The sequence below is a fragment of the Selaginella moellendorffii genome, unplaced genomic scaffold, assembly GCF_000143415.4.
Source record: "Selaginella moellendorffii unplaced genomic scaffold, v1.0 SELMOscaffold_13, whole genome shotgun sequence".
In the NCBI taxonomy this organism is placed as follows: domain Eukaryota; kingdom Viridiplantae; phylum Streptophyta; class Lycopodiopsida; order Selaginellales; family Selaginellaceae; genus Selaginella; species Selaginella moellendorffii.
The window spans coordinates 1,374,469-1,397,070 of NW_003314274.1; the positions used below are offsets into that span (position 1 = coordinate 1,374,469).

Below are 22,602 nucleotides of genomic sequence, written 5' to 3' on the forward strand. Positions count from 1 at the left end.
GTAAGGTTTGCATCCGCCAAGAACATCCGGCTAGTGATCAAGAACACCGGGCACGACTTCTTTGGAAAGAGCACTGCGGCTGGATCTCTCAGCATCTGGACGCACCACATGAAGAACATGAGCTTCCACGACGACTTTGTCGCCAAGAGATGCTCAGTGTCCCCGGTATCGGCAGTGACGGTCGGAGCTGGAGTCCAGTGGGAGGAGCTCTACCAGGCGGTGTTCAAGCAAGGTAAAGTGATCGTCGGGGCTGGGGGTGTTACTGTTGGAGCTGCCGGTGGATATCCACAGGCCGCTGGACACAGTCCAATCTCTCCAGCCTTCGGCCTCGCAGCGGACAATGTCTTGGAGTATGAAGTAGTGACTGCTGCTGGAGATCTCGTTGTTGCTAACGGCTGCCAAAACGAGGATCTCTTCTGGGCTCTTCGAGGAGGCGGAGGAGGAACTTTTGGAGTCGTGGTCTCCGCTACACACCGGACTCATCCACCGCTGACAAATCTCGCCTTCGCTGTCTACACCATCAATGCCACCGACAGATCCAGCTTCCTGGACTTGCTCACAAACTTTGCCGTGATCCATCCCAGTCTCTCGGAAGCTGGATGGTCGGGATACTTCCTACTGTCCAGCCAGAGCTTGCAACTCTCCAGGCAGACCTTGCTGGTCTTGTATATTCTTCCCAACAAGGACGTGTCCTTCGCAAAGTCGACGCTAGCACCGTTCCTGGACTACGTTGAGAAGCATCCAAAGCTCCAAGGAAATGGGAGCGTGGTCTCTCTTTCATCGTTCCAAGAGTATTACTCGCAATTCCTGTGTGGAGGCCAGAATTCCTGCGTCAACTCCAACAACTCCGCTATTTCGGCCGCTCTCTCCTCCAGGCTGATCCCAAAATCCCTCTTCGACAGCCGCAAATCCGTGGAGCAGCTGTCGGATGCCCTGATCTCGATCCTGGAGCGCTACCCGGCGTCGATCTTGGGCGCATTCGTGGCCGGCGGAGCAGTGGCAAGGCCGCGAGAGGAGAATGCCGTGAATCCGGCATGGCGCCGAGCCCTTTTGTTGGCGATTATCAGCAGCGGCTGGAGCGATGGGGCGAGCCTGGAGGAGCAGCGCGAGGTTGCAAGGAATGTGAGCGCCGCGAACAAGCTGCTCATCGATCTGACGCCTGGATCGGGAACTTACATCAACGAGGCGGATTTCAACGAGCCGGACTGGCAGCAATCCTTCTTCGGCGAGCACTACCCTCGCCTCCAGGCCATCAAGAGCAAGGTGGATCCATCCGGCCTCTTTCGCTGCCATCACTGCGTCGGGAGCGAGAAGTGGAGCGACGACCTCAATTGTCCACGGTCCAGTGAATGATTAGGGTTCTTGTCGATAATATAGATTATTATGCTGTAATGCTTTAAAACCTTTTATATATTGTTTTTTATTTGAATATTAACCGTTGGAGAGCATATGCTAGAATATCACAATAAAATACTTTTGAATTTTAAGAATTATTTTCTCTAAAGTTAAGTAGCCATAATATAAGTTACATCATTTACAAATTACGCTAGCATTGGACCAAAAGCTTGTAAGCTCCAGAGTTTCGCGGCTCGAGCTTCATGGCATTGTCCGCTGCTCGTCGCGCAAAATCGCTACCCTGCGTAGCACACCCGCTGAGCAAGCTCGTCCACGACACGGAGTTGGGCTCATACGGCATGTTGCTGATCACTTCCACGGCCTCGTCGATCTTCCCAGCTCGCCCCAACAGATCGATCAAGCACATATAGTGATCCTCCCTGAGGATCATCTCATAGTCAGCTCCTATAGACACGAAGATCTGGCAGCCCTCGGCGAGCAATCCTCCGTGGCTGCAAGCCGAGAGAACGCTGACGAACAAAACCGCGTCGGGCTCCAGTCCTTCCACTCCCGTGCTCTCCCGGAAAACCTCGAGACTCTTCCGCGAGAGACCCGCCTGGGAGTACGCCTCGATCATCGCAGTGACGGACAACACATTCCTGCTCGTCATCGCGTCGAAAACCCGCTTTGAATCTTCCAGGCACCCGAACTTTCCATACATGTTGACGAGCGCAGTCCCCACCACCACGTCGTCCATCGAAGAACTCGGCAGCGATTCTGATTCCTCCACCAGAGTCGAGTGGATGATCCTCGCGTGAGCCAGTGACGCAGCGCCGCAGCTCGAGCACGCATCGAAGACGCTGGCAAATGTGAACTCGTTGGCAAGGACGCCGTCGAGATCCATGGCGAGAAAGAGCCGGATAGCGTCTTGGCCGCGACCACTCTGAGCGTACGCCACTACCATCGCATTCCACGGAAGGACACTGTTCTGGATCAAGCCCGTGTTCTTCATCGTGTCAAATGTCGTACGAGCTTCCTCCACGCTGAAACACCGGCCGTACATGGCAACGAGCGAGGTGAGCACAATCACGTCACTTCCAGCGCTGGAACTGACAAGAACATCGGCGTGTAGGAGTCGCCCATCCTTCAGATCACCACAGGAGTCGATCGTAGCGGCGAAGCTCACGCTGTCGGCTTGAAATCCCTCGAGATCCATGAGCCCAAATGCCTTGATCGCGTTCTTGCCTTGCCCAGCTTTGGCAAATGCTGTGATCATCGCGGTCCATGACACTAAATCCCTTCTAGGCATTTGATCGAAGAGCTTCTTCGCCTCGACGACCATGCCGGCTTGAGCGTACCCAGACACCATCGAATTCCACGACACGAGATTCCTCTCGGGCATTTTCTCAAAGATCTTCCTCGCTTCCCTGATATGCCCGTTTTGGGCATACGCTGCCACCATCGCCGTCCAGGAGATCACATCCCTCTCGCTGTCCTGGATCGAGTCGAAGAGATCTCGCGCCTCTCGGATCAATCCAACCCGAGAGTACGCCGTGAGCATCGAATTCATGGCGACGATGCTGCGGTGGGGCATTTTGTCGAGGAGGCTTCTGGCGTGGCCGAGATGCCCGTTGCGTGCGTAGGCCGAGATCATGAGGTTCCACGAGTAGACATTGGGATCCCGGATGGATTGGAAGACGGCCAGAGCCTCCTCCACGCTGCCACAGCGGCCATACATCTTGACGAGCTGGTTGCCGAGAAATCTGCTGGTGCCGTGGCCTCCGTCGCGGATTTGGGAATGTATCGCCCTAACCTGTGACAGATCCCGGCACGCATTGAGCTGCTCGCCGAAGATCGTCGATTGATCCGGTGGAGGACGCCGGTCGCTTCCCCGGATCATCATACCTCCTGCTCACAAAACCGCCAGGAGATTGATCGCTCCCGGCAGTGACCTGCGGCCCCTGGAGCATAGATCGCCATTGGCGCCAAAAGGAAAACCCTAATCTTCCACAAGAGAGAGAATAAGAACCCTAAACTATATCATTGTTACTATGTTGTTTTTGGAGATTTCGTCATGATCAATGGCGGAGGATCAAACGATAGCCGATCAAGCTTTGGGAAAGCTCGTGAACATATCACGCAGCTTATCCATGGGAGTCGCGAGCAAACCCAGCGCAGCCTCCACCATCACCGGCTTCTCCGGGACCATGGTATGTGGCCTCGTCGGCGCGATGCTCTTGCCCAGCGCAAACGTAGCTCCCGCGGTCTCTCGCGCGCCAAGCCCCACCTCTTTCTCCACCAGCGCCAGATCCTCGCTCTCCTCCAGCTTGATGTGCTCGCGGAGCTCCTCCATGAGCTTGTCCATCTTGGGCTCCATCTCCTTGGCGTCACTCATCGACTCCATCTCCGCGAGCATCTCCTTCACCTTGTGGTGATCCTCGCGGGATTTGTCGGCCAGCTTCTTGCCTCGATCGCCCATGGTTTCCATCATCGGGTAGAGGACCAGCTCCTCGGACACCGAGTGGCGGCAAATCTCCCACACGAACTGGTTGAACCACTTGAGCGCCGCCTCGCCATCGCTGTCCTTGAGCGATTTCTTGTAGTACTTGTAGTAGTCGTCCAGCTCCTCGTGATCCTTCTTGATGCGCTCGATGATGTCGCTGCTACTCCCGCCCTTGGCCGACGCTTCCTCGTGGTGCTGCTGCTGCTGCGCCATGAATCCTCCCTGCGACGAAATAAAGGACTTATGAAGAGATCGCAAAGCGACACAGATTGTAATTGATCCCAGTTGATCGATCACGCGTCGATCATAACTCTGCAAAAGGGAAGAATTATACCTTGGATTGCAGGAGACGAAACGAAGAATAGCGAGGAGGGATGGTCCTTCGCGAGTAAGCTGGAAGAGGAGGGCGATTGAGCACCAATTTCCTTGCAAGAGTCGCTAGAGCCATGGGAAGAACAAAACCTTCGTGAGGATCTAAAAAGAGGCTACATTCGGCACCCATGGGAATCGCCAGGTGTTGGTCTCCATGCATGCAGCTCCTCGAATATTCGCGGGAAAGTGAGATCTGATGCGTGTGCCAGAGTGTATGGGCGGAGCGAAGCTTTATAACGAGCATCATGAGCGCTTAGAAAGTAGTTTCCGACTGGATCGCTAGATGATCGAGCAAGTTTAGGAATGGACCGACGCCTGTGAAGGGTGCCTGGATGAAGACTTCACTTCCTTGATCTTGAGCGTCCTCATCCAAGATCCCTCCCGGGTACGCTGGATCCTTCGAGCCTCCCTCCCAGCATCGCGTAGGATAACCAGCTGGGAGTGATGAGGTTTCCAGCTCCCACCGGGTCCGAGAGGCAGGAAAGAGTAAGGAAGGAGAGAAATCGATAAAAAGATCTCTATCTTCACGAAAAGAATGGATTCTAGAGAGCTTACGTTCCATCTAGGAACGACAAGCTTTGAGGCGACGCGAACCACAGCTGCCTATCGGATTTCTGCCACACAAGAACGAGCAATCCATCATCAGTCTCGAGAAATTTCCACAATGTATAGCATAGCATCGATTAAGCAAGGAGAACATTAGCTTGTCCGATGTGGCTCTCACCACGATGGCAGAGCGGCGGAGCTGGAAACCCTGTGGCATTCCCAATCACCAGCTGCTAGCGGCGCTGCCATGATAGATCGCGATCGATCGATGGCAAGCTCGTCTTTTTCGCGCCAAATTCACGCCAAATTCACTTCTGTGCCGACGTGGCAGGGAAGAGCTATCGCCCTAGATTCTCGTAAGTGAGCATTCTAGCGAATGGATTCGTCATACGGCACGATCCCCACGATTCCATCGTCTCTGTCGCTCGGTATGGTGTAAGAATTTGTCAGCCATGGATTTTCTTTCTTCGCAGCTACTCAAGTAGGATTTTAATGAAGAAGAGGAAGTGGACGAAAGGACGATGACTTCGACGTTGATGACTAAGATCTCGACTTTGTGAGAGATCGTCCCAAGGGTGAACGAATCCCAATCCCAACGAGAGAGAGCCTGCACGAAGAACGCTAACAGCGAGGAGGATGAGGTACTTTCGCGGAGAGCTAGACAAGTACGCAAACAAGTCCGACTTCAGGCCTTGCTGCTTCTCCTGCGAGTCAAAGCGAAGCTGTCGACCACATATGGGATTTACAGGAACACGATCGAGTATATCTCAGACAGTTCTGCTCTACGCATACAGGGTGGTGAAGGCCAGAAAGATGGGACCGGGTATCGATTGCACGACAATATCCATCGACAACATCTGGTTCTACAAGACGCAGAAGGAACTGAGATATGGAACTTACGAGTTTCCATGTAGCTTTACAGTTTACGTGAAGAAGAAGAGCTTCAAAAAGTAGCGGTCCTTCACAACGAAAGTTGGTCTGGATAATACCCTTCGCCTTCGTCCTCGCCTTCACCTTCGGTGGAGTCGGCACCAACTTCCTCGTAGTTCTTCTCCAGAGCTGCCAAGTCTTCTCGAACTCTCCTTCCTCCATTCCCTCGCCGATGTACAAGTGGACGAAGGCACGCTTGGCATACATGAGGTCGAACTTATGGTCGATCCTGGAGAAGACCTCTGCAATGCTGGTGGAGCTGGAGATCATGCAGACAGCACGCTGGACTTTGGCAAGATCACCTCCAGGAACCACAGTCGGAGGCTGATAGTTGATCCCGCACTTGAATCCGGTGGGGCACCAGTTGACAAACTGGATGGTTCTCTTGGTCTTGATGGTTCCCACGGCCGAGTTGACGTCCTTGGGCACAACGTCTCCTCTGTACATGAGGCAGCAGGCCATGTACTTGCCGTGGCGGGGATCGCACTTGGCCATCATCGACGCGGGCTCGAAAGTGGTGGACGTGAGCTCCGAGACAGACAGCTGCTCGTGGTAGGCCTTCTCGGCCGAGATGACCGGGGCATACGAGGAAAGCATGAAGTGGATACGCGGGTACGGCACCAAGTTGGTTTGGAACACCGTAAGATCGACGTTCAGAGCAAAGAGAAGCCGTGAGAGACGAGATGATCTGTGACACACGGAGGAAGAGGAGGAGCATGAGATAGGTGCTTGGAAGGAAGACAGGTGCGAGCAAAGCTATGGATACCTGGGACACAAGCCGGTTCAGGTTGGTGTAGGTGGGCCTCTCGATATCGAGCGAGCTTCTGCAAATGTCGTAGATGGCCTCGTTGTCGAGGATGACAGCCACGTCGGTGTGCTCGAGCAAGGAATGCGTGGAGAGGACGCTGTTGTATGGCTCTACAACGGCAGTGGAGACTTGCGGGGAGTGAAGCCGAGCTTGGAGTTCTTGCCGTAGTCGACGGACAGGCGCTCCAGTAGAAGAGAGCCAAGGCCGGAGCCGGTGCCACCTCGAACAGCGTTGAAGACGAGGATCCTTGGAGGTCGGTGCAGTTGTCAGCGAGCAAGGCAACGAGTCAGAAGTTCTCACAGCTTTCCTCTGAACTCACTGGTGTAATGACCGCGGGCGAAGTTGTTTGCGGTGTCTTCCTTGCCGCTGATGAGCAGCTCCGGGTGGAAGAGCTGGCGATAAGTTCCAGTCCTGACTTCATCGATGACAGTCGGCTCCAGGTCCAGGAACACGGACCGGGGGACGTGCTTGCCGGCTCCGGTCTCGCTGAAAAAGGTGTTGAAGGCATCGTCGCCGCCTCCTACAGTCTTATCGCTGGGCATCTGTCCGTCAGGCTGCTCGCACGCGAAACGAGAAGAGTTCAAGCTCTTAGCGGTGAGTGGCAGTCAAGTTTTTGGTTTTTTTCTCACTTGGATCCCGTGCTCCAGGCAGTAGAGCTCCCAGCAGGCACTGCCGACTTGGATCCCGGCCTGGCCGATGTGGATCGAGATGCACTCTCTCATCTTGGAGCCGTCACTTCACCAGGATACACATTCTCGTCGAGTCCACCATTCCAGCTAGTTCTTCCTCCAGCAATTCTGGGTTCTTCAATGCTGATTTGGCAGCGTCTATCAGAAGCAACGGGCATCCACCACATATACGATATGTCTTCTTCCAATCCTGCTGACTAACATCAGACCATCCTCTGTCGGCCAAATACTTGAAGAACAATCCCTTGGCCACATAAACAACTTGAAAGGGATCGACGGAGGTTGCGCCCAAAGCCGTGCTCGAGTGTCTCAAGACCATGGCCCCGACCATGGCACGCCAGAGAGAGGCAACTGTGATAATGGTGAGAATCTGCGAGGGTGGAACATCGTCATCCACATCGCTGAGAGTATTCCCAAGAATCCTAGAGAACATCTCAAAGAAGTGAAGTGGCGCCTTGACGTTCTTGTCCACCTCCCAAATGCTCTGGAACCGCTCCCTCGCCTGACCGCCACCTTCAAGCTGCGATCCCTAAAATGCCCATGCATGAGCTTGGCGGGAAAATGAGATTTTGATGGCTTTGTGGCATGCTGCTGGGCGATCACAGACGTGTAGATAGCTTTGCCAGAGCGCTGAGGTCGTGCAATGCGCCGGGGGATCTTCTCAAAGGCAGGCAAATTCACGCAGAGATTGTGCGCAGCCACTTCTCCCAGAACAGATTTCTCCAGAATCTTGTTGTGGAGATGTATGGGAAGTGTCGGAGCGTGGAGGAGGCCTGGCGGGCGTTTGAGACCATCGAGCACCGCAACATGTTTTCGTGGAGCATGATAATCATGTCATATGCCCAGAATGGGTATCTGCTTCAAGCACAAGAAGTGTTTGATTCCTTGGTCGAGAAAGATACCGTGGTTTACAATACCATGCTAAAGGCATATGCCGAAAACGATGATTTTTCAGAAGCCAGAGTTTTGTTCGATGAGATTCCTGATAAAGATGCGGTATCATGGAATACTATGCTTTCAGCATATGCCAAAATCGGGCATCTTGATCTTGTGGAAAACATTTTCAAAGACATGCCAGTTAGAACCGTTGCCTCGTGGAACACCTTGATCGTTGCGTACAAAGGTGCTTGTCTTGAGAGAAGCTCTCTTGGAGCTTTTGTTTCCATGGATCATGAAGGCTTTCAGCCCAACAAGATCACTTTCGTTGGAGTGATCGACGCTTGTGCCCAGGGAAAGATCCTCGACTTTGGAAGGTTGGCACACGAAGAGGTATGTTTTGCTGGACTGGAGTTTGATGTTCCCATCGGCACTGCTCTGATAAAAATGTATGGAAAGTGTGGGAACATAAACCAAGCCATGGCTTTGTTCCGCAAAATGCCGCTCAAGAACACGATCACTTGGAACACAGCGATAACAATCCATGCGGAGGACGGGAACCTCGACGAAGCGTACAAGATCCTGCGAGAGATGCCACGGCCAAGTGTGGTCTCCTGGAATGCACTGCTCGCGGGGTATGCCTCTCAGATCGATCAAAGCGGCGACCCCCTTTCCCAAGCTCGAGAGATTCTGGAAAAGATGGCGGAGCGAGACGTGGTTTCCTGGACGACGATGATCTCCTTGTATTCTCGGAATGGCCTGAGCAAGGAAGCGATGAGTTGCTTCAAGAGAATGGATCTAGAAGGCATCAAACCCGATAGAATCGCGCTGGTGGCCATCGCCGAGGCATGCACGACCCTCGCAGACGCTAAACACGTCCACGAGATCGCCAGCCATGAAGCCACTGTGGAATCCGACGTAGAACTCGCCGCAGCGTTCGTCAACCTGTATGGAAAGCTCGAGAGCCTCCACGGCGCGAGCAGAGTCTTCGATCGAGCTCGGGGCTTCTGCAAGCCGTGGAGCAGCATCGAGACACACCTGTGGAACTCCATGCTCGCGGCGCTCGTCCAAAGCAAGGCCGCCAGAGATGCCATCGTGTTCTTCCGCGGGATGCTCCTGGAAGGGGTTCGATCCAACGAGACCACTCTCGTCACCGTCTTCGAAGCCTGCAAGGCCTCCTCCTCCGCCTCCTCGGCGCTGCCACTGCTCCGGTGCTTGCAGGAGAGCGTCGTGAGACGAGCTTCTTTCGCAGCGAGCACCGTGGTCGAGACCGCTCTCCTCGGTTGCTATGGAAAGCTGGGAGCTCTAGCGGACGCCATCGCCACCTTCGATGATCTTCTCTCCAGCTCGCAAAACGTTGTCTCCTGGACGGTGATGATCTCGGTGTGTGGCGAGCTCGGGCATCCCAGGCAAGCGCTCGAGCTCTCGCGGAGGATGCACCTCCACGGCATTCTCCCCGACGACACGGCAGTGACGACGCTCCTCTCGGCGTGTAGCCACTCGGGCCTCCTGGACGAGAGCTTCCGGCTGTTTGGATCGATGAGGCCCGACTTTGGCGTTGACCCGCGGATCGAGCACTACGTCTGCGTGATCGATCTGCTGGGACGAACTGGACAGCTGCTCGAGGCTGAGGTCCTGATGAGCAGCGATCACTTTGCTCGGCTCGGCCTCGAGGCGAACGAGTGTGCGTGGACGGCCTTCCTTGGAGCTTGCCGAGATTTTGGAGACGTTTCTCGAGGTGCCACTGCTGCCAAGGAAGCATTTGTCTCGGATCCGGAGAACTCTGGCCCCTACATGCTACTCTCGGACGTGTGCGTAAACTCTGGGTGATCTTCTTACGTAGAACAAATATTTTCTTCGAGCTCTTGGGCGATCTTCTGCCATTATTCCAGTGCTCGGAAAACGACCTTCTGTTGTACCTATTCCTGCGAGACGTCGGTGCTCATGTTCCAGAACTCGTTCTCTAGCTGCAGTACTCGAACGAATGCATCTTCGCCGCGCTGCTTCACCTCGTTTGATCCTGTGCTCTCCACTGCTGCCTCTGCAATCGATCTCAGCAAATCGCAGTAGCTGCCGAAGCTCGGACTGCCCCAGCGCCCGCAAGCTTCCACGAGTTGATGCGGTGTCTTAGAACCTGGTTCGAGGCAAAACGCGAAGCTCTCGAAGTAGACATGCTCAATGGCCCAAAAGGTGGACAAGACGACGGCATAGTCGACGCTTGGTTGGCTCATATCCTCCAGAAATCTTTTATGGATGTCCATGCAAGAAGAACAAGAAGAAAATTAAAAACATGTAAGCTCCGGGATGTATGATCCTACCTGCAGTAGTCTTGTGTAGTTTTCTTGGGAGGCAGATCTTCCAATCCAATTTTCCAGACCAAAGCCTCCTTCTGAAACCACTGGAGCTCGTCATGAAGCGCGGAAGCTCCGGACAACAAGGTCATGAGCGTCTCGTCACTGGCATTGGACGGGATTTTGGCCAAGATGCTTCCAATGAAACGCACGAACGCCTTGACAAAGATGTAGTCTTGCCCCTGCAGAGAAAACATAAAAATGACTCCAGATCTATCACAAAGAGAAGCAAACCATCTGGAAACTTACCAGCCATCGTTTGTAGCAGCTGAGATCCACAGAGCCATTCCGGATGCTTACAATATAAGGATGATGAGTTGTGGCTCTGTTGTAGAGCTCAGCGTGGCGAGACTTCCACTGCGAGAGCGCCATAGCCAAGAGCCTCTTCTCCAAATGGTGCCCTACTAAAGTCAACCAGGGTGATGTTTATAAACTTTTCCCAGTGTCAATCGTCCCTTCTCCAAAGCTTCCGAAAGATTTCATCTTTCCTGGCAAAGAGGCCCTCTCGATTCCCATAAAAGTTGTTGGATTCCCTGTTTCGATCTGTTGCTACCGTAAAAAAAAAAAAACGAAACTCTCCTGCAAAAAAAAAAGAAAAGAAAAGTTTTGGTTCTTCGCTTCCTCCTCGAAGAAAAACTTACGTGTGGCGTGCTGGTATTTAGTACTTCCGGCTTGCGCTCGAGAGCTTGGCCAGCAATGCCTCTTGTTCTTGCTTGACAGCCATGAGAGAAAGATGTTCCACTCGCAATCTCTATGAATGAAAAATGTAGTAGGACGTATAAAGAAAGAAAATTGCTACCTCGAGTTCTTCTTTCCTTCGATCGATCCCTTCTTTCACGACCTGCAATTCCTGCGGCCGCTTTTCCATCTCGTCTCGCACCAAATTCCTCGTCCCAATCGCGCACAGCTTCGCATTCTCGATCTTGGACGCGCGCTCGCCCACTTGGCCCAGAAGCTCTTTCACTAACTGCACAAAAGCACCGATTCCATCGATTAGAATGCCAGGGAGAAAGACACACGCGATCCATCAAGAATGCGAGTGATTTTCTTGCATGATCACACCTTGTTGAAGCTGGAGACCTTGGATCGAAATGCCGCGCAGGAATTCTCGACGGAGTGGCAGCGCGCGTACGTGTCGGTGGGCAACAGGCGCACGCACGACTCCTCATCGATGCTCACAAGCGCCATAGCCACAAAAATATTTGTGCCTGGAACCCTAACGAATGTTCTTCATGGAAGAAGACGATGCGTGGCGGTCGTGGCTGGATTCCGCGATCGCGCACTTGATCGGCTCCAAGGTCCTTCGCTCCATGCGCACTGTGAGTGTAGCTAGCGGCGCCAGCAGCGCCACTAGCAGCGGCAATGCAGGTGGATTTTCCGATAATCGAGGCGACTGGGAAGATCAAGCGGTACAACTCCAAGTCTCTCCCGAGACATTCCAGCGCTGGATCGATGATGAGCCTAGCACAGGTACGCGAAAGAGAAGTATGAGGAGTAAACTTTTTTGTTTCTCAGGAGAATCGTGTGGAGAGAAAGAGAGAATGCGATCGCTCATCCAATTCTCTGGAAACGATTATCTTGGACTCTCCATGCATCCGGCTGTTCGCTCCGCCGCATCCAAGGTGCTAGATCCAGTCTTTCATCTATCAATTTTTCTCTACTCCTTTCCAGGCTGCTATCGAATTTGGAATGGGACCAAGAGGCTCTGCTCTTATTTGTGGCTATACGATTCATCACAGAAGACTTGAATCGGCTATAGCATCGCTTAAAAACTCTGAGGTTCGTTTCTTTCTTACAAGCTTTTTACTTTTTTTTTTTCTTCTGTAGGAATGCTTGCTGTGTCCTACAGGATTTGCAGCTAATATGGCTGTTATGACCGCAATCTCCATGAACATTCCAGGCTTCTCCTCGCAGAACAAGATAGCTATCTTTTCCGACGAGTTAAATCATGCTTCGATCATCGACGGTGTCCGGGTGGCTCAAAGGCAGAATAACTCCGAGGTTTACGTCTATTCCCATAATAACATGAGAGAATTAGAAAGCAAGCTGTAAGTTCTTGTCCTCTGTTGACTTGCGTGTTTTAATCCTCTCTCTCTCTCTCTCTCTCTCTCTCTCTCTCTCTCTCTCTCTCTCTTATGCAGATCTTCCTGCAAACTTGAGAGGAAAGTCGTGGTTACTGACAGGTAAATCCACTTTAAAATCTGTCAAAGCTCTCAACCAATCTTTGGTGTAGTCTATTTAGCATGGATGGAGATTTCGCCCCTCTGGACAAGCTTGTCCAACTGCGGGATAAGTATAATTTTCTTCTGGTTATCGACGATGTAAGTTTTCTGTATCATCTTTATAGTTTTAGAATTGGAGTGCACCTACAGGCCCACGGAACTTTGGTCTGTGGTGAAAATGGAGGTGGAGTGGCCGAAGCTTATGGCGTCGAAGGAAAAATCGATGTTTATATCGGCACTTTGAGCAAAGCATTTGGTTGTCAGGGTGGTTTCATTGCTACCAGGTATGATTAGATTCTCTCCTCTCAACCGTTTCTTAAGCATTTTCTCTGCAGTCGCAAGTGGAAGTTGCTGATGCAATCTAGAGGCCGCTCTTTCGTTTTTTCGACTTCGCTCACTCTTCCCGTGGTGGCAGCGGCTCATGGTAAAGCTGTAAGCTAAAAACAGTTTCCTTCTTCATGACCTTGCTTATGGATTTTTGCTGTATGGCAGCTGCTCTCGTGGTTGCTAGCGAAGAAAAATGGCGGCGTCAAGCACTGTGGAGCAGAGTAAAACAATTTGCTGATTTGACGGGGCTAGACATACAAAGTCCAATCGTTCCGGTGGTCATTGGCAGCGAGATAGATGCACTCCTGGCGAGCAAGTAAGAGCCATGACTTTCCTTTTTATTAGTCCTCATGTTGCAAAGTCCAAACGACATTTCTTTTTCGTTACGTAGGGACGTTCTCAAGGCTGGTTTTCATGTACTGCCAATTAGACCACCAGTTGTTCCTCCAAATTCATCCAGGTAACCACATTTTCTCGTATTTAGAACTCACTGCTTGCTTCTTATGCTTATGTCTAGGCTTAGAATCACTTTGTGTGCCTCGCATACAGAAGCTCATGTACAGGCTCTATACGAAGCTCTTGCTCCATGGCTATCACGAAGCAAGACGATTGCCTTCGAGCCTCTCTCCAAGCTGTGAGACACGACAGATTTACAGGCGATTATACGAAGTTACTTTTTTCTCTGGTAACTCAAAGAATCACATGCATAACTCTTGTCTGTCACATGTAGAGACAGGAGGAAGTTTGCTTCCAACGCAAATCTTCTGCACTTCTATCCTCGTCCCGTCTACTTCAATTAAACGAGGTAAGTTCTTATGTTCTTGAGAGTTCTCACAGATAGGATCTAATCGTTTATCTTCAGACGTGAAAATGTCATTGGTTCTGCTGTTGTTGCTGCTGCTGCTGCTGCCCCTGGTTGTGCATTCGGTCCCAACGATCGGTGCCAGAGGAGTACTTGGCAAAGATGGAAACTCCATCGCTTATCTCGCAGACTTTAGAGTGAACTCCACCCCCATCTTTGACGAGAGGCCCGACGTCTTCTTTGCGATGGACACGAACGCGCAGCACGTCAGACTCTCCAGTAATTCGTGCGCCGCCGCCAACACACGCATCACCAAGCTGGGCCTCTGGTCGCTTCAAACAGCACAAGATGGCCAGGTTGCAAGTACGTCCGACTCGTTCCTCGGCAACGTTGACATCCTCTGCCGCAAGAAAGGCCGCAACGTCGCCCCGCTGAGCTCCAAGAACACGAGCTTGCCCGCGCAGCTCTCCAAAGTCGAGAAAACTCCTCTCAGGTTCGCCTATGTGCTTTGGGATCAAACGTTTGCAACGCTTCTCTTTGGTAAGACGCTGTGGATACAGTACACAGGTCTGGGGAGGACAGTACCGGTCGTGTTCGTCCACATTCCTCTCAAGCTGGACGCCACTGCCGCGAGCTACATGGTGAAGGTGACCGGCATTGGATTCAAAGAGTTTTTGATCCGGCAGAAGTACTACGTCGAGATCAGCGTCACCCAGCGCTTCACCACTCTCCCGTCCAAGATCTACAGCTTCATCGTGAATCAGTTCCAGCAAGAGGCAAGCGAGAAGAAGATCAAGCGAGTCTCCGCCAGCGCCTACAACGGAAAGCTGAGCTTGTGCTACCAGATGAGGAGCTCCGACGTTAGAGGATTCCGCAACGTCACCATGGTGTTTAGTAGCAAGTTCCGGTGGAGCGTTCCCGCGGACAAGTACTTGGTGCCAAAGCCCGGCACGAGCAACGTGTTTTGCTTGGCATATCTGCAAGCTCCTGGGAATGGCAGCCATGGAGTTATTGGAACGCTCCAGCAAGAACGCCGCGCCATGGACTTTAACTTGGAAACGAAGAGCTTGGGTGTAAGTTTTCCTCTCATTGGACCCCTCACCACTCCTTGAGAACAACTTCTCTCTCTGTTTAGTTTTCCAATAGAGCTGGAGCTCGAAAATCATGTGTTTTTCCTCTTCTTCTCCTAGAAAGAATGAAGAAAATCTTCTCGTCCGTAGATCGGCTATAAAGTTTTGGAAGCAAAAGAGTGTTTTCTCTTGAAAATCTTTGATCTTCCTCTTCGCCATAGTTCTCTTCCATGGATTCCAAGTTACCATTAATGTTTTTTGAGCGTATGAGACCACACACAAATAGCATGTGTGTAATATCGCGAAGCTATGGACGAAACTTACTTGAAAGGCTGCCACCGTCTTGCTAGCTACACGTGATTGACGCGATGTTTACAAGTCCAAATTGGTCGCCGCGCACTTGACTTCCTCGCTATAAAAATCCCGGTCCTCGTCTCCTCATCCAAGCAGATCTAGAGAACTTCCATCCAGTGTTTTTCAAGCTTTCGTAGGCTGTCTCTAGCTAGTACGTCGCGGATTGATCTTCTTATCTACTGTTCTTGGTGTGTCTTCTAGTGAAAATCTTGCTGGAAAACGATGTCGCCACTGCCAATGCTTCTATCACTGCTGCTATCACTGCTGCCCCTTTCAGTCCACTCGCAGATCCCGACCGTGGACGCCACGGCAGTGCTCGCCAGCGATGGGAACTCCATCACTTACCTCGCCAGGCTCGCGCTTAACACCACCCCCGTGGTCGATAGCGCCATAGATTCTCGCTTCGCCATGGACACGAACGCGCAAGTCGTCTCTTTCTCCAACACCTCTTGCCCCGCGGCGAGCAAGCTGGGAATCTCGACGCTCGTCACTGGAAACACTGGCATAGTCGCGGCCATGTCGGATTCCTTCGTCGCCAACATCGCCGTCCTCTGCCGCAAGAACAGCCGCAGCATCGCGGCGCTGGGATCCAAGAACACGGCCTTGCCCGCGCAGATCTCCAGAAGCCTTGGGCTTCCTCTTCGATTCGCCTACGTGCTGCGCGACACCTCCGCGTCGATCTTCGTCGGCAAGACGGGCTGGATCCAGTACACGCAAATCGTCCCACCCGTGACCGTGCCCGTGGAGTTCGTCCAGATCCCTCTCAAGCTGGATGGTGCCGCGAGCTACATGGTGAAGATGACCGGCATTGGAATCAAGGCGTTTCTCACCGGCCAGGAGGATAACGTCGAGATCAGCGTCACGCAGCGCTTCACCACTCTTCCGCCCAAGATCTATGGCTTCGTCGTGGCCCAGTTCCAGCAAGAGGCGAGCGAGAGGAAGATCAAGAGAGCTTCCACGAGCGCTTACAATGGGAAGCTGGGCTTGTGCTACCAGATGAGGAGCTCCGATGTTACCAGGTTTCGCAATGTGACCATGGTTTTCAGCAGCAAGTTCCGGTGGAGCGTTCCAGCGGACAAGTATTTGGTGCCAAAGCCCGGGACGAGCAACGTTTTCTGCTTGGCATACCTGGAGTTGGCTGCTGGGAATGGCAGCCATGGAGTTATTGGAACGCTACAGCAGGAAGACCGCGCCATGGAATTTAACTTGGAGAGGAAGAGCTTGGGTGTAAGCTCTCCCCTCATTGGAGCTCTTATCTCACCTTAACTGAAATTAACATGGTTTTGCTTGTTAAGTAACAAATAAAGAAATAAATAAAATAGCTTTATTATTAAGAACCTATGGTTTTCTAAGCATTATAAGATTAGATTAAATTAGGTAGATGTTTATGATCTGGTAAAAATCAAAAGGAATTAATTTGATTCTAGAATATTTTTGGAGGCAAGGAAGTATAGCAGAAGGGGGAGATTTTCTTGGGAGAGAGGGGGGAGTTATAGGAAAAAACTCTTAGCACACCTTAACTGAAATTAACTAGATTTTGCTTGTTATAGAAATAAATAGAATAACTTTATTATTAAGAATTTACATAAAAACTATGGTTTTCTATGCATTATAATTTTGACAAAGATTAGATTAGATTAGGTTAGATGTTTATGACATGTATGAAATAGGTTAAAAATCAAAAGGAATTAATTTGATTCTGGAATATTTTTGGAGGCAAGGAAGTATAGGAGAAGGGGGAGATTTTCTTGGGAGAGAGGGGGGAGTTATAGGAAAAAGGAGGAGATGGAGGAGGGCAACAAGGACAAGGATCGTCACTTGCCCATCGCCAACATCGGCAAGATCATGAAGCGCGTGCTGCCGGACAACTCCAAGATGACCAAGGACGCCAAGGATCTCGTCCAAGAGTGCGTGTCCGAGTTCATCTGCTTCGTCACCGGCATCGCCGCCGACCGCTGCACCAAGGAGAAGCGCAAGACCATCAATGGCGACGACATCCTCAAGGCGCTCCAGCAATTAGGGTTCGCGGAGCACGCCGAGATCGTTCGCGTCTACTTCGAGCGCAAGGCCGCGCAGGAAGCTGCCGCTGCCGCTGCCGCCGCCGCCGGTGGCAAGGCCGCTACTCGCTAGGATTTCTTCTTTTGCTTTTCTTTCTAGGCGCTCTCCTCCTCCATTGCAAGGAGCTCTTGTAACACACACACACACACTTTTTTGACACATATATACATTCTTCTGATCAAAAGCTCTCTTTGATTCTCTTCTTCTTTTCGTACATGGAGCTGTTAAAGTTCGCTTCAGTTATTCTTTGTAAATTGATTCACTTTTTCTTTTGTTTCTAGGATATATGGTATATGGCTGCTAAATCTAATCTTACAGCTGTGGTAAGTTCCTAGATTATTTTTTTCTGTTTGCTTATTGTTTGCAAATGCGACCTTGGCTTCACTTCGGAGTGATGGCAGACAACTTACTGATGTTGATGAAATTCTCGCTGAACAAGATTGTGTGTGTTAGTGTGTTTCCACTCTGATATTCGCTTCCATCCACCAAGAAGACCGCTTAGAGCGCAGATTCGAGTAACTTTATAGACTGTGGCAAAAGCTCTGTAAGCTGCCAGTAGTAACGAAACCTATTACCATTACTTCTAACTCATCCTGGGATTATTCTACAGTAATGCTTCTTAGAAAATAAAAGCAAGAAAAGTAGCATGATGAGCTACTTTATAAAGTTTTCCCATTAGTAAACTAAGTGGATATCTATGCTAGGAAGGTTTGCTTCAGCAAACCAAAAGTATTTGGTAAGCATTAGCTGTCAAAACTATTGGAAGGCTTTGTTTTATCCTCTACAGCCTCCACTGACTGATTCTACAGCGTTGCGTTGTGTTTTCTGTCCGTGATCACAACTGGTTTCGCCGCTGCTTGATCTGCCGAGCCACTTGTGATGCTCAAATGCGTGGGAGCCTGGCCAGAGTTGTAAGAATGAAGAGCGGAGCTAAGCAAGCCCGAGAGCGTGGCTCCGGGAACACCACGCAGTGCTAGCTCACTGCTGTAAGCATTTGTTCCAGTGCTCGACTGCCCGATCATGGACGTAAGCGCCGCTGCCAGTGCCGCGGTAAAGTTTGGATCCGCCGTGATGGCAGCGGTGGCGGCGTTGATGGGATCCATTGCTTGATGAGCAGTGCTGGCGCTCATTCTGGACCGGGAAGAAAGTGGAGCTGACGAGTTTTGGATTGGCGCGAGCTCGCTCAAGAAGTTATATGGTGATCTCGTCGAGTGGTGGAAGGCGCCGGTTGTGAGCATTGCTCCTCCCGGATTGTGGGCGAAGGGCGATCCACGGAAGCCGAGCTGGGCTGCAGCGGAGTTGCTACTTGTGAGATCGAGCGTGATAGTTGGAAACGGGGACGAGGCACAAATGGTGGGGTTGGATGATCCCGCGGCGGCCAAATGGTGGCCGTGGTGATCGGCCATGTAAGGTGAGCCGTTTGAGCTGTTGATTACACTCTCGCTCAGAGTGGAGCCCGAGAGGAGCATGCAAGCGGCGGCGGAAGTGGTGGACGCCATAGCCGTGGCTGCCGGAGGGAGAGGATGGTTGTGACTGCCCTCGTAAGTGGTGATCAAGATGGACATATCGTCGGCACACCTTTGGACCTGGATCATCCAAAAGAAAATTCTCAGAAGTAAGAATTTGAGGAAACATACAACTTGATCACAAGAAACTCCTGGATTGATCCGAGTTTCTCCGACATAGTCTGTTTAATACCTGCTTTCGAACTGGACAACCCGGTGCTACCGTGCAGCGATAGTACGCTCGAGGGCATGGGTTTCCCTTCGCCATCTTTTGTCCGTACTTCCTCCACTGGCAGCCATCGTTCATCTGCGCGCGTGATCTTAGTCAAAACCAGAAAAGAAAAATGGGCGCGAACAAACTCACGGTTGGAGCGTCTGATCTGGCTCGAACTGAGACCCGTGCCTTCCGGACGACTGGATCCGGGTGGTCGATCGATCCTCCCGCGGCCCCAGCAGCGCTAGCAGAAATAGAGGAGGATTTCATGGCCTTACTGGGCGGATCAGCCCACTCGCCTCCCTCGGATCGATCTTTCTCTTTCCTCCCCGCCATATTGCTCATGATTGTCGTCTTGGCCGCACTGCTGCTCTCGGCGGAGGCGTGATCCTTGGCCATCAGAACAGGCCTCGCGGGGGCTCCCAGCGATGATTTGAAGTGGTGATCTTTGCTCAGGGGGTCCTGGTGAGTGGATGATCTCCTGGCTGCTCCAGTGCTCTCGGTTTTGTCACTGTCCTGGTCCGCGAGCAGGCTGGAGCTGAGGGTGGTCTTGGAAACCTTCTTGGCACTGCAGATATCGAAGTCGGCGTCGGAGAGGGAGACTGGCCGGTTTCGTCGCTTCGGGCTGGGTCTGTCGGTGGAAGACGAGCTGAGCCCAAGAGTGGTGTTCACTGGACCCGAGGATGATGGCTCCTCGAGAATTGGCTGCATCGCTGGAAACGAAACCTGGATCATTTGAATTCAATTTAGCTTCGATCAAAACTGAAACTTTGGATGGATCGGGAAGAACTCACTTGGGATAGGAGCTGCTTGTGGGTGGTGGCTTGATCCGGGGACTGCTGCTGCTGGGCAGCGGCGGCCATTTGCATTTGGAGGTTGTAGTACTCGCCCGACATATGATTGAGCATGACTTTGAGTTTCTCGTTCTCCTCGTTCATGCGCTGGAGCTCCGTTTGAGCCATCGCAAGCTGCAAGGATTTCTCAAGAGCTCGAATCAAATCTCCAACAGGTACCATCAGAAGGCTTTACCTGGTCTTGCATCTCCACTTTGACGCTTGGTTTCTCCAGTCGGCTATTTTCTTCCACTGTGGGCTTATCGCCGTGCGCACTGAGACTGTGTCGGTGCTGCAGCAAGATTTTCAATCTCCCGTTTGACACCACGAGACGAAGAAAAAAAGAAAAGCTTACCATCGCCCATTGATCCGCGAATGTGGCGTCGCAGCCGACCAGACCACACCGATATGAGTTAACGTGCTCGTCTTTGATCATTTTTATTGTCTTGAGATCACCACTATCGCCATCGCCCTCGTGACGATCACGGTCATCCGGAGCTTGGCTGTGATCCTGCGACGGCGTGCTGGTGCTTCCAGGAGAGTGGAGCTTCTCGCCAGCAATCAAGCTTTGCTCTGCGAGTGGCTTCAGCGACAGATCTATCTCTCGATTCTCTTTCACGCTGTCTTGTCCCTTTTCCATCTCTGGCCTGGTACCATTAACTACACCGTGTTGCCTGGATCAGCTTTGAGAGAGAAAGAGAGATAGAAAAAGAGAAAAGAGGGGAAGTTTGGGAAACTTAATACAAGCAAGTTATCAAAGAAGAAAGTCGAAAAGAGTGTGCCATGTACGTAGAAACCAGCAAAGAAAAGAAGATGGATACGACACGTTCCAAAGCGTGATCTTTTGTCTTTCAAAGCTTCAGTGGAAGAGAGCTTTGCGATTCGGTTGCCCTCAATTCCATTGACTCTTCTGACACTGAGCGACAAATAACTATCCTTTCAAAGACTTCTCCGTCCAGGAGATGGATTGCAGCGAGATACAACGACTTGAAGAAATTTTTGAAAGAGGAAGAGAAAGAACACACACAATGGGGGGAGGATCCTAGAAGCAAGAAAAACATTCAACCCTTATAAACCCTCGAATTCAAGGGACTTTGTGGGGAAAGCTTTGCTTTTATTACCTGCTGGCTACGTCGCTGGCACTAAACCATCGTTTGCGGGTCCACGGCGTTCTAAACTCTGACTTGTTCGAGGACTTGCATCTGGGTGCTTCCACTGGATACGGCTACTTATGTGCATGGGAGCGTCTGGACCGTGGGATCCCGCAACGTGGGCCCGCACGGACGGCCACGATTGTGGGCCACGAGGACTTGCGACTTGGGGACGCTTTTATATTCTTCCCAAGCTTGACCGGTTTTCAACAGCAATAAAAGAAAAATTTCTCGGAGTTTTGTGTAGATTAGGATAGTTTGAAATCTTGGTGGTGTTGTCTAAGAAGGGTTGACCGGGATATATGCTCTCTAGCTCGCTTGATCGAATGACCATACGTGCTCGTGAAGAGCCCATTGTTTATCTGTCCTAGCAGAGTCAACGATGATCAATGCGAGTGACATCATCATGGGTTCTCCCGATTAAAATACGGAAACCACGCATTACAAGCTAAACAAGTAGAGTTTTGGGTGGTGTATACAGCTATACTTACACGCAAAAGTCTCAAGCCATGTGTATATTTTATCGCCCTGATCACTCCCAAGTCAAAGAAAAACTCTAGTCTCAACTGGTGTCATTAAATCATCCATGGCCACTAGACTTCCACGCGAAGGTACGAATCTTTGATCGTGGAGGACGGATCCATGGTATACGCGAGAAATGAAAATGCCCGTCCAAGGTACAGCATTTGAGGAGAAGAGTAAGAGCTTGCATTAAATCTAATGTGTGGCATTTGCCTCACAATTGCGTCATGTAGAAGTTGACCTTGTTGAAACAATGTACAAGTAACACTATACTAATCCAAACTGTTCGTTGCGACAACATCAGCACATCCCCATATCCACATCGAGCATTGGACCATCGCACAGCACCCATTGGCAAATGCGAATTTTAAGATAGATCCAAGCGTAGGCATTGACCTCACCAAGAACAAAGCATTTGTGCTTCCAAGAGTTCTTAGCATAAAACAGGCATATTCTCAGGTCGTTGACCGGTCAGAGACGCCGTTGACTAAATGTTATAGCTAATACTCCAACATTAAGCCATTTCAAACAGGACTTGGACTGTTTGATGCTTTGAACATGGCAATGCTAAACATTAGCAAATTGAGCTCATAAATGATACGATCATACTCACACGACACGACCGCGTTTGGGCGATCGGATAAAATGCTTCTCAGCATTGACACTATCAATTGTCAACTTGGGTTTAATCCCGCATGATCTCTTTTGGAAGCTTTCAATTGTCAACTAAGTAAGCTGTCATACCGACGGAGACAAGCCAAGAACTTGCGCCTTGATCCCGCGTTTGTGGCTGATTTGGATTTTGACAATATCATCCCCAGCAAGCAGCTGTTTGAGCATGTCCGGCCGCCGGATTTGCGTGTGGTGATCATGGACTAGCAAGTCAATCATTCGGATATAAACTAATCACATCGTGTTAGACTAGATCATCGATTCTACAAGTGACAATGGTTTTCTCGCCCTTTTTTTCTCTCTTATACTTTTTTAGTTTCGATGCATCTTTTCAAAGTCTCCTGGGCCTGGGAACGAAAAACAAATATTAAACTTCAAAGAAAAAACTACCAAAAGAAAGCATTGAAATGGACTTTCTTGGCTGCGCATTGCTCAAATTTGTCTGGCTCCAGCTGCTGGCTT

The 22,602-nt window shown here is 51.0% G+C and overlaps 8 protein-coding genes, 1 long non-coding RNA gene and 1 pseudogene across 13 annotated transcripts in view; 5 read left to right on the plus strand and 5 right to left on the minus strand.

Annotated features, from left to right (window-relative positions):
* LOC9645377 (uncharacterized FAD-linked oxidoreductase ARB_02478) overlaps positions 1 to 1,435 on the plus strand; it is a 1,858-nt gene extending 423 nt beyond the window's left edge. The window contains exon 2 of the mRNA XM_002969704.2: positions 6 to 1,435. Coding sequence (XP_002969750.2) covers positions 6 to 1,353 — 1,348 coding nt within the window. The 3' untranslated portion in view covers positions 1,354 to 1,435. The remainder of the gene's footprint in view (positions 1 to 5) is intronic.
* A 111-nt stretch (positions 1,436 to 1,546) lies between these two features.
* Positions 1,547 to 3,315, minus strand: LOC112346306 (pentatricopeptide repeat-containing protein At2g13600-like). The gene is made up of 3 exons (XM_024674956.1): positions 3,241 to 3,315; positions 2,956 to 3,148; positions 1,547 to 2,787 (listed from the first exon to the last, which is right to left on the minus strand). The coding sequence occupies exons 1-3, from the start codon at positions 3,313 to 3,315 to the stop codon at positions 1,547 to 1,549; spliced, it is 1,509 nt and encodes a 502-aa protein (XP_024530724.1).
* A 63-nt stretch (positions 3,316 to 3,378) lies between these two features.
* On the minus strand, positions 3,379 to 4,457 carry LOC9645378 (uncharacterized hemerythrin-like protein C869.06c). The gene is made up of 2 exons (XM_002969959.2): positions 4,173 to 4,457; positions 3,379 to 4,060 (listed from the first exon to the last, which is right to left on the minus strand). The coding sequence occupies exons 1-2, from the start codon at positions 4,455 to 4,457 to the stop codon at positions 3,443 to 3,445; spliced, it is 903 nt and encodes a 300-aa protein (XP_002970005.2). The 3' UTR covers positions 3,379 to 3,442.
* A 1,195-nt stretch (positions 4,458 to 5,652) lies between these two features.
* Positions 5,653 to 7,216, minus strand: LOC9646047 (annotated as a pseudogene).
* Positions 7,217 to 7,768: 552 nt separating this feature from the next.
* LOC9646048 (pentatricopeptide repeat-containing protein At4g02750) lies at positions 7,769 to 9,889 on the plus strand. The gene has a single exon (XM_024674957.1). It carries the CDS (start codon positions 7,769 to 7,771, stop codon positions 9,887 to 9,889), a length of 2,121 nt encoding a protein of 706 aa, XP_024530725.1.
* On the minus strand, positions 9,872 to 11,577 carry LOC9645379 (bifunctional TENA2 protein). The gene is made up of 6 exons (XM_002969961.2): positions 11,473 to 11,577; positions 11,210 to 11,377; positions 11,052 to 11,161; positions 10,660 to 10,989; positions 10,378 to 10,592; positions 9,872 to 10,303 (listed from the first exon to the last, which is right to left on the minus strand). Exons 4-6 carry the CDS (start codon positions 10,780 to 10,782, stop codon positions 9,979 to 9,981), a joined length of 663 nt encoding a protein of 220 aa, XP_002970007.1. The 5' UTR covers positions 10,783 to 10,989; positions 11,052 to 11,161; positions 11,210 to 11,377; positions 11,473 to 11,577; the 3' UTR covers positions 9,872 to 9,978.
* A 56-nt stretch (positions 11,578 to 11,633) lies between these two features.
* Positions 11,634 to 14,987, plus strand: LOC9646050 (8-amino-7-oxononanoate synthase). 5 transcript variants are annotated; one of them, XM_024674713.1, is made up of 12 exons: positions 11,634 to 11,880; positions 11,926 to 12,032; positions 12,082 to 12,189; positions 12,238 to 12,458; positions 12,552 to 12,593; positions 12,644 to 12,731; positions 12,783 to 12,916; positions 12,968 to 13,056; positions 13,125 to 13,275; positions 13,351 to 13,419; positions 13,477 to 13,644; positions 13,690 to 13,754. In XM_024674713.1, exons 1-11 carry the CDS (start codon positions 11,634 to 11,636, stop codon positions 13,595 to 13,597), a joined length of 1,377 nt encoding a protein of 458 aa, XP_024530481.1. In that variant the 3' UTR covers positions 13,598 to 13,644; positions 13,690 to 13,754. The 5 variants fall into 5 exon arrangements, 4 of the variants coding, with proteins under 4 accessions (XP_024530481.1, XP_024530480.1, XP_024530479.1 ...); XM_024674712.1 differs by lacking the exon at positions 13,690 to 13,754 and having other exon boundaries at positions 13,477 to 13,671; XR_002992345.1 differs by lacking the exons at positions 13,477 to 13,644; positions 13,690 to 13,754 and having other exon boundaries at positions 12,968 to 13,064; positions 13,351 to 13,411.
* A 1,845-nt stretch (positions 14,988 to 16,832) lies between these two features.
* On the plus strand, positions 16,833 to 17,429 carry LOC9645381 (nuclear transcription factor Y subunit B-10). Its single transcript, XM_002969708.2, has one exon. It carries the CDS (start codon positions 16,971 to 16,973, stop codon positions 17,313 to 17,315), a length of 345 nt encoding a protein of 114 aa, XP_002969754.1. The 5' UTR covers positions 16,833 to 16,970; the 3' UTR covers positions 17,316 to 17,429.
* A 93-nt stretch (positions 17,430 to 17,522) lies between these two features.
* On the plus strand, positions 17,523 to 17,832 carry LOC112346247. The gene is made up of 2 exons (XR_002992346.1): positions 17,523 to 17,566; positions 17,645 to 17,832. It is a non-coding gene; the product is annotated as an uncharacterized LOC112346247 (long non-coding RNA).
* An 85-nt stretch (positions 17,833 to 17,917) lies between these two features.
* Positions 17,918 to 20,855, minus strand: LOC9645382 (probable WRKY transcription factor 31). Its single transcript, XM_002969963.2, has 6 exons — positions 20,151 to 20,855; positions 19,992 to 20,087; positions 19,757 to 19,930; positions 19,113 to 19,688; positions 18,942 to 19,055; positions 17,918 to 18,829 (listed from the first exon to the last, which is right to left on the minus strand). The coding sequence occupies exons 1-6, from the start codon at positions 20,433 to 20,435 to the stop codon at positions 18,047 to 18,049; spliced, it is 2,028 nt and encodes a 675-aa protein (XP_002970009.2). The 5' UTR covers positions 20,436 to 20,855; the 3' UTR covers positions 17,918 to 18,046.
* Between the last annotated feature and the right edge of the window lie 1,747 nt (positions 20,856 to 22,602).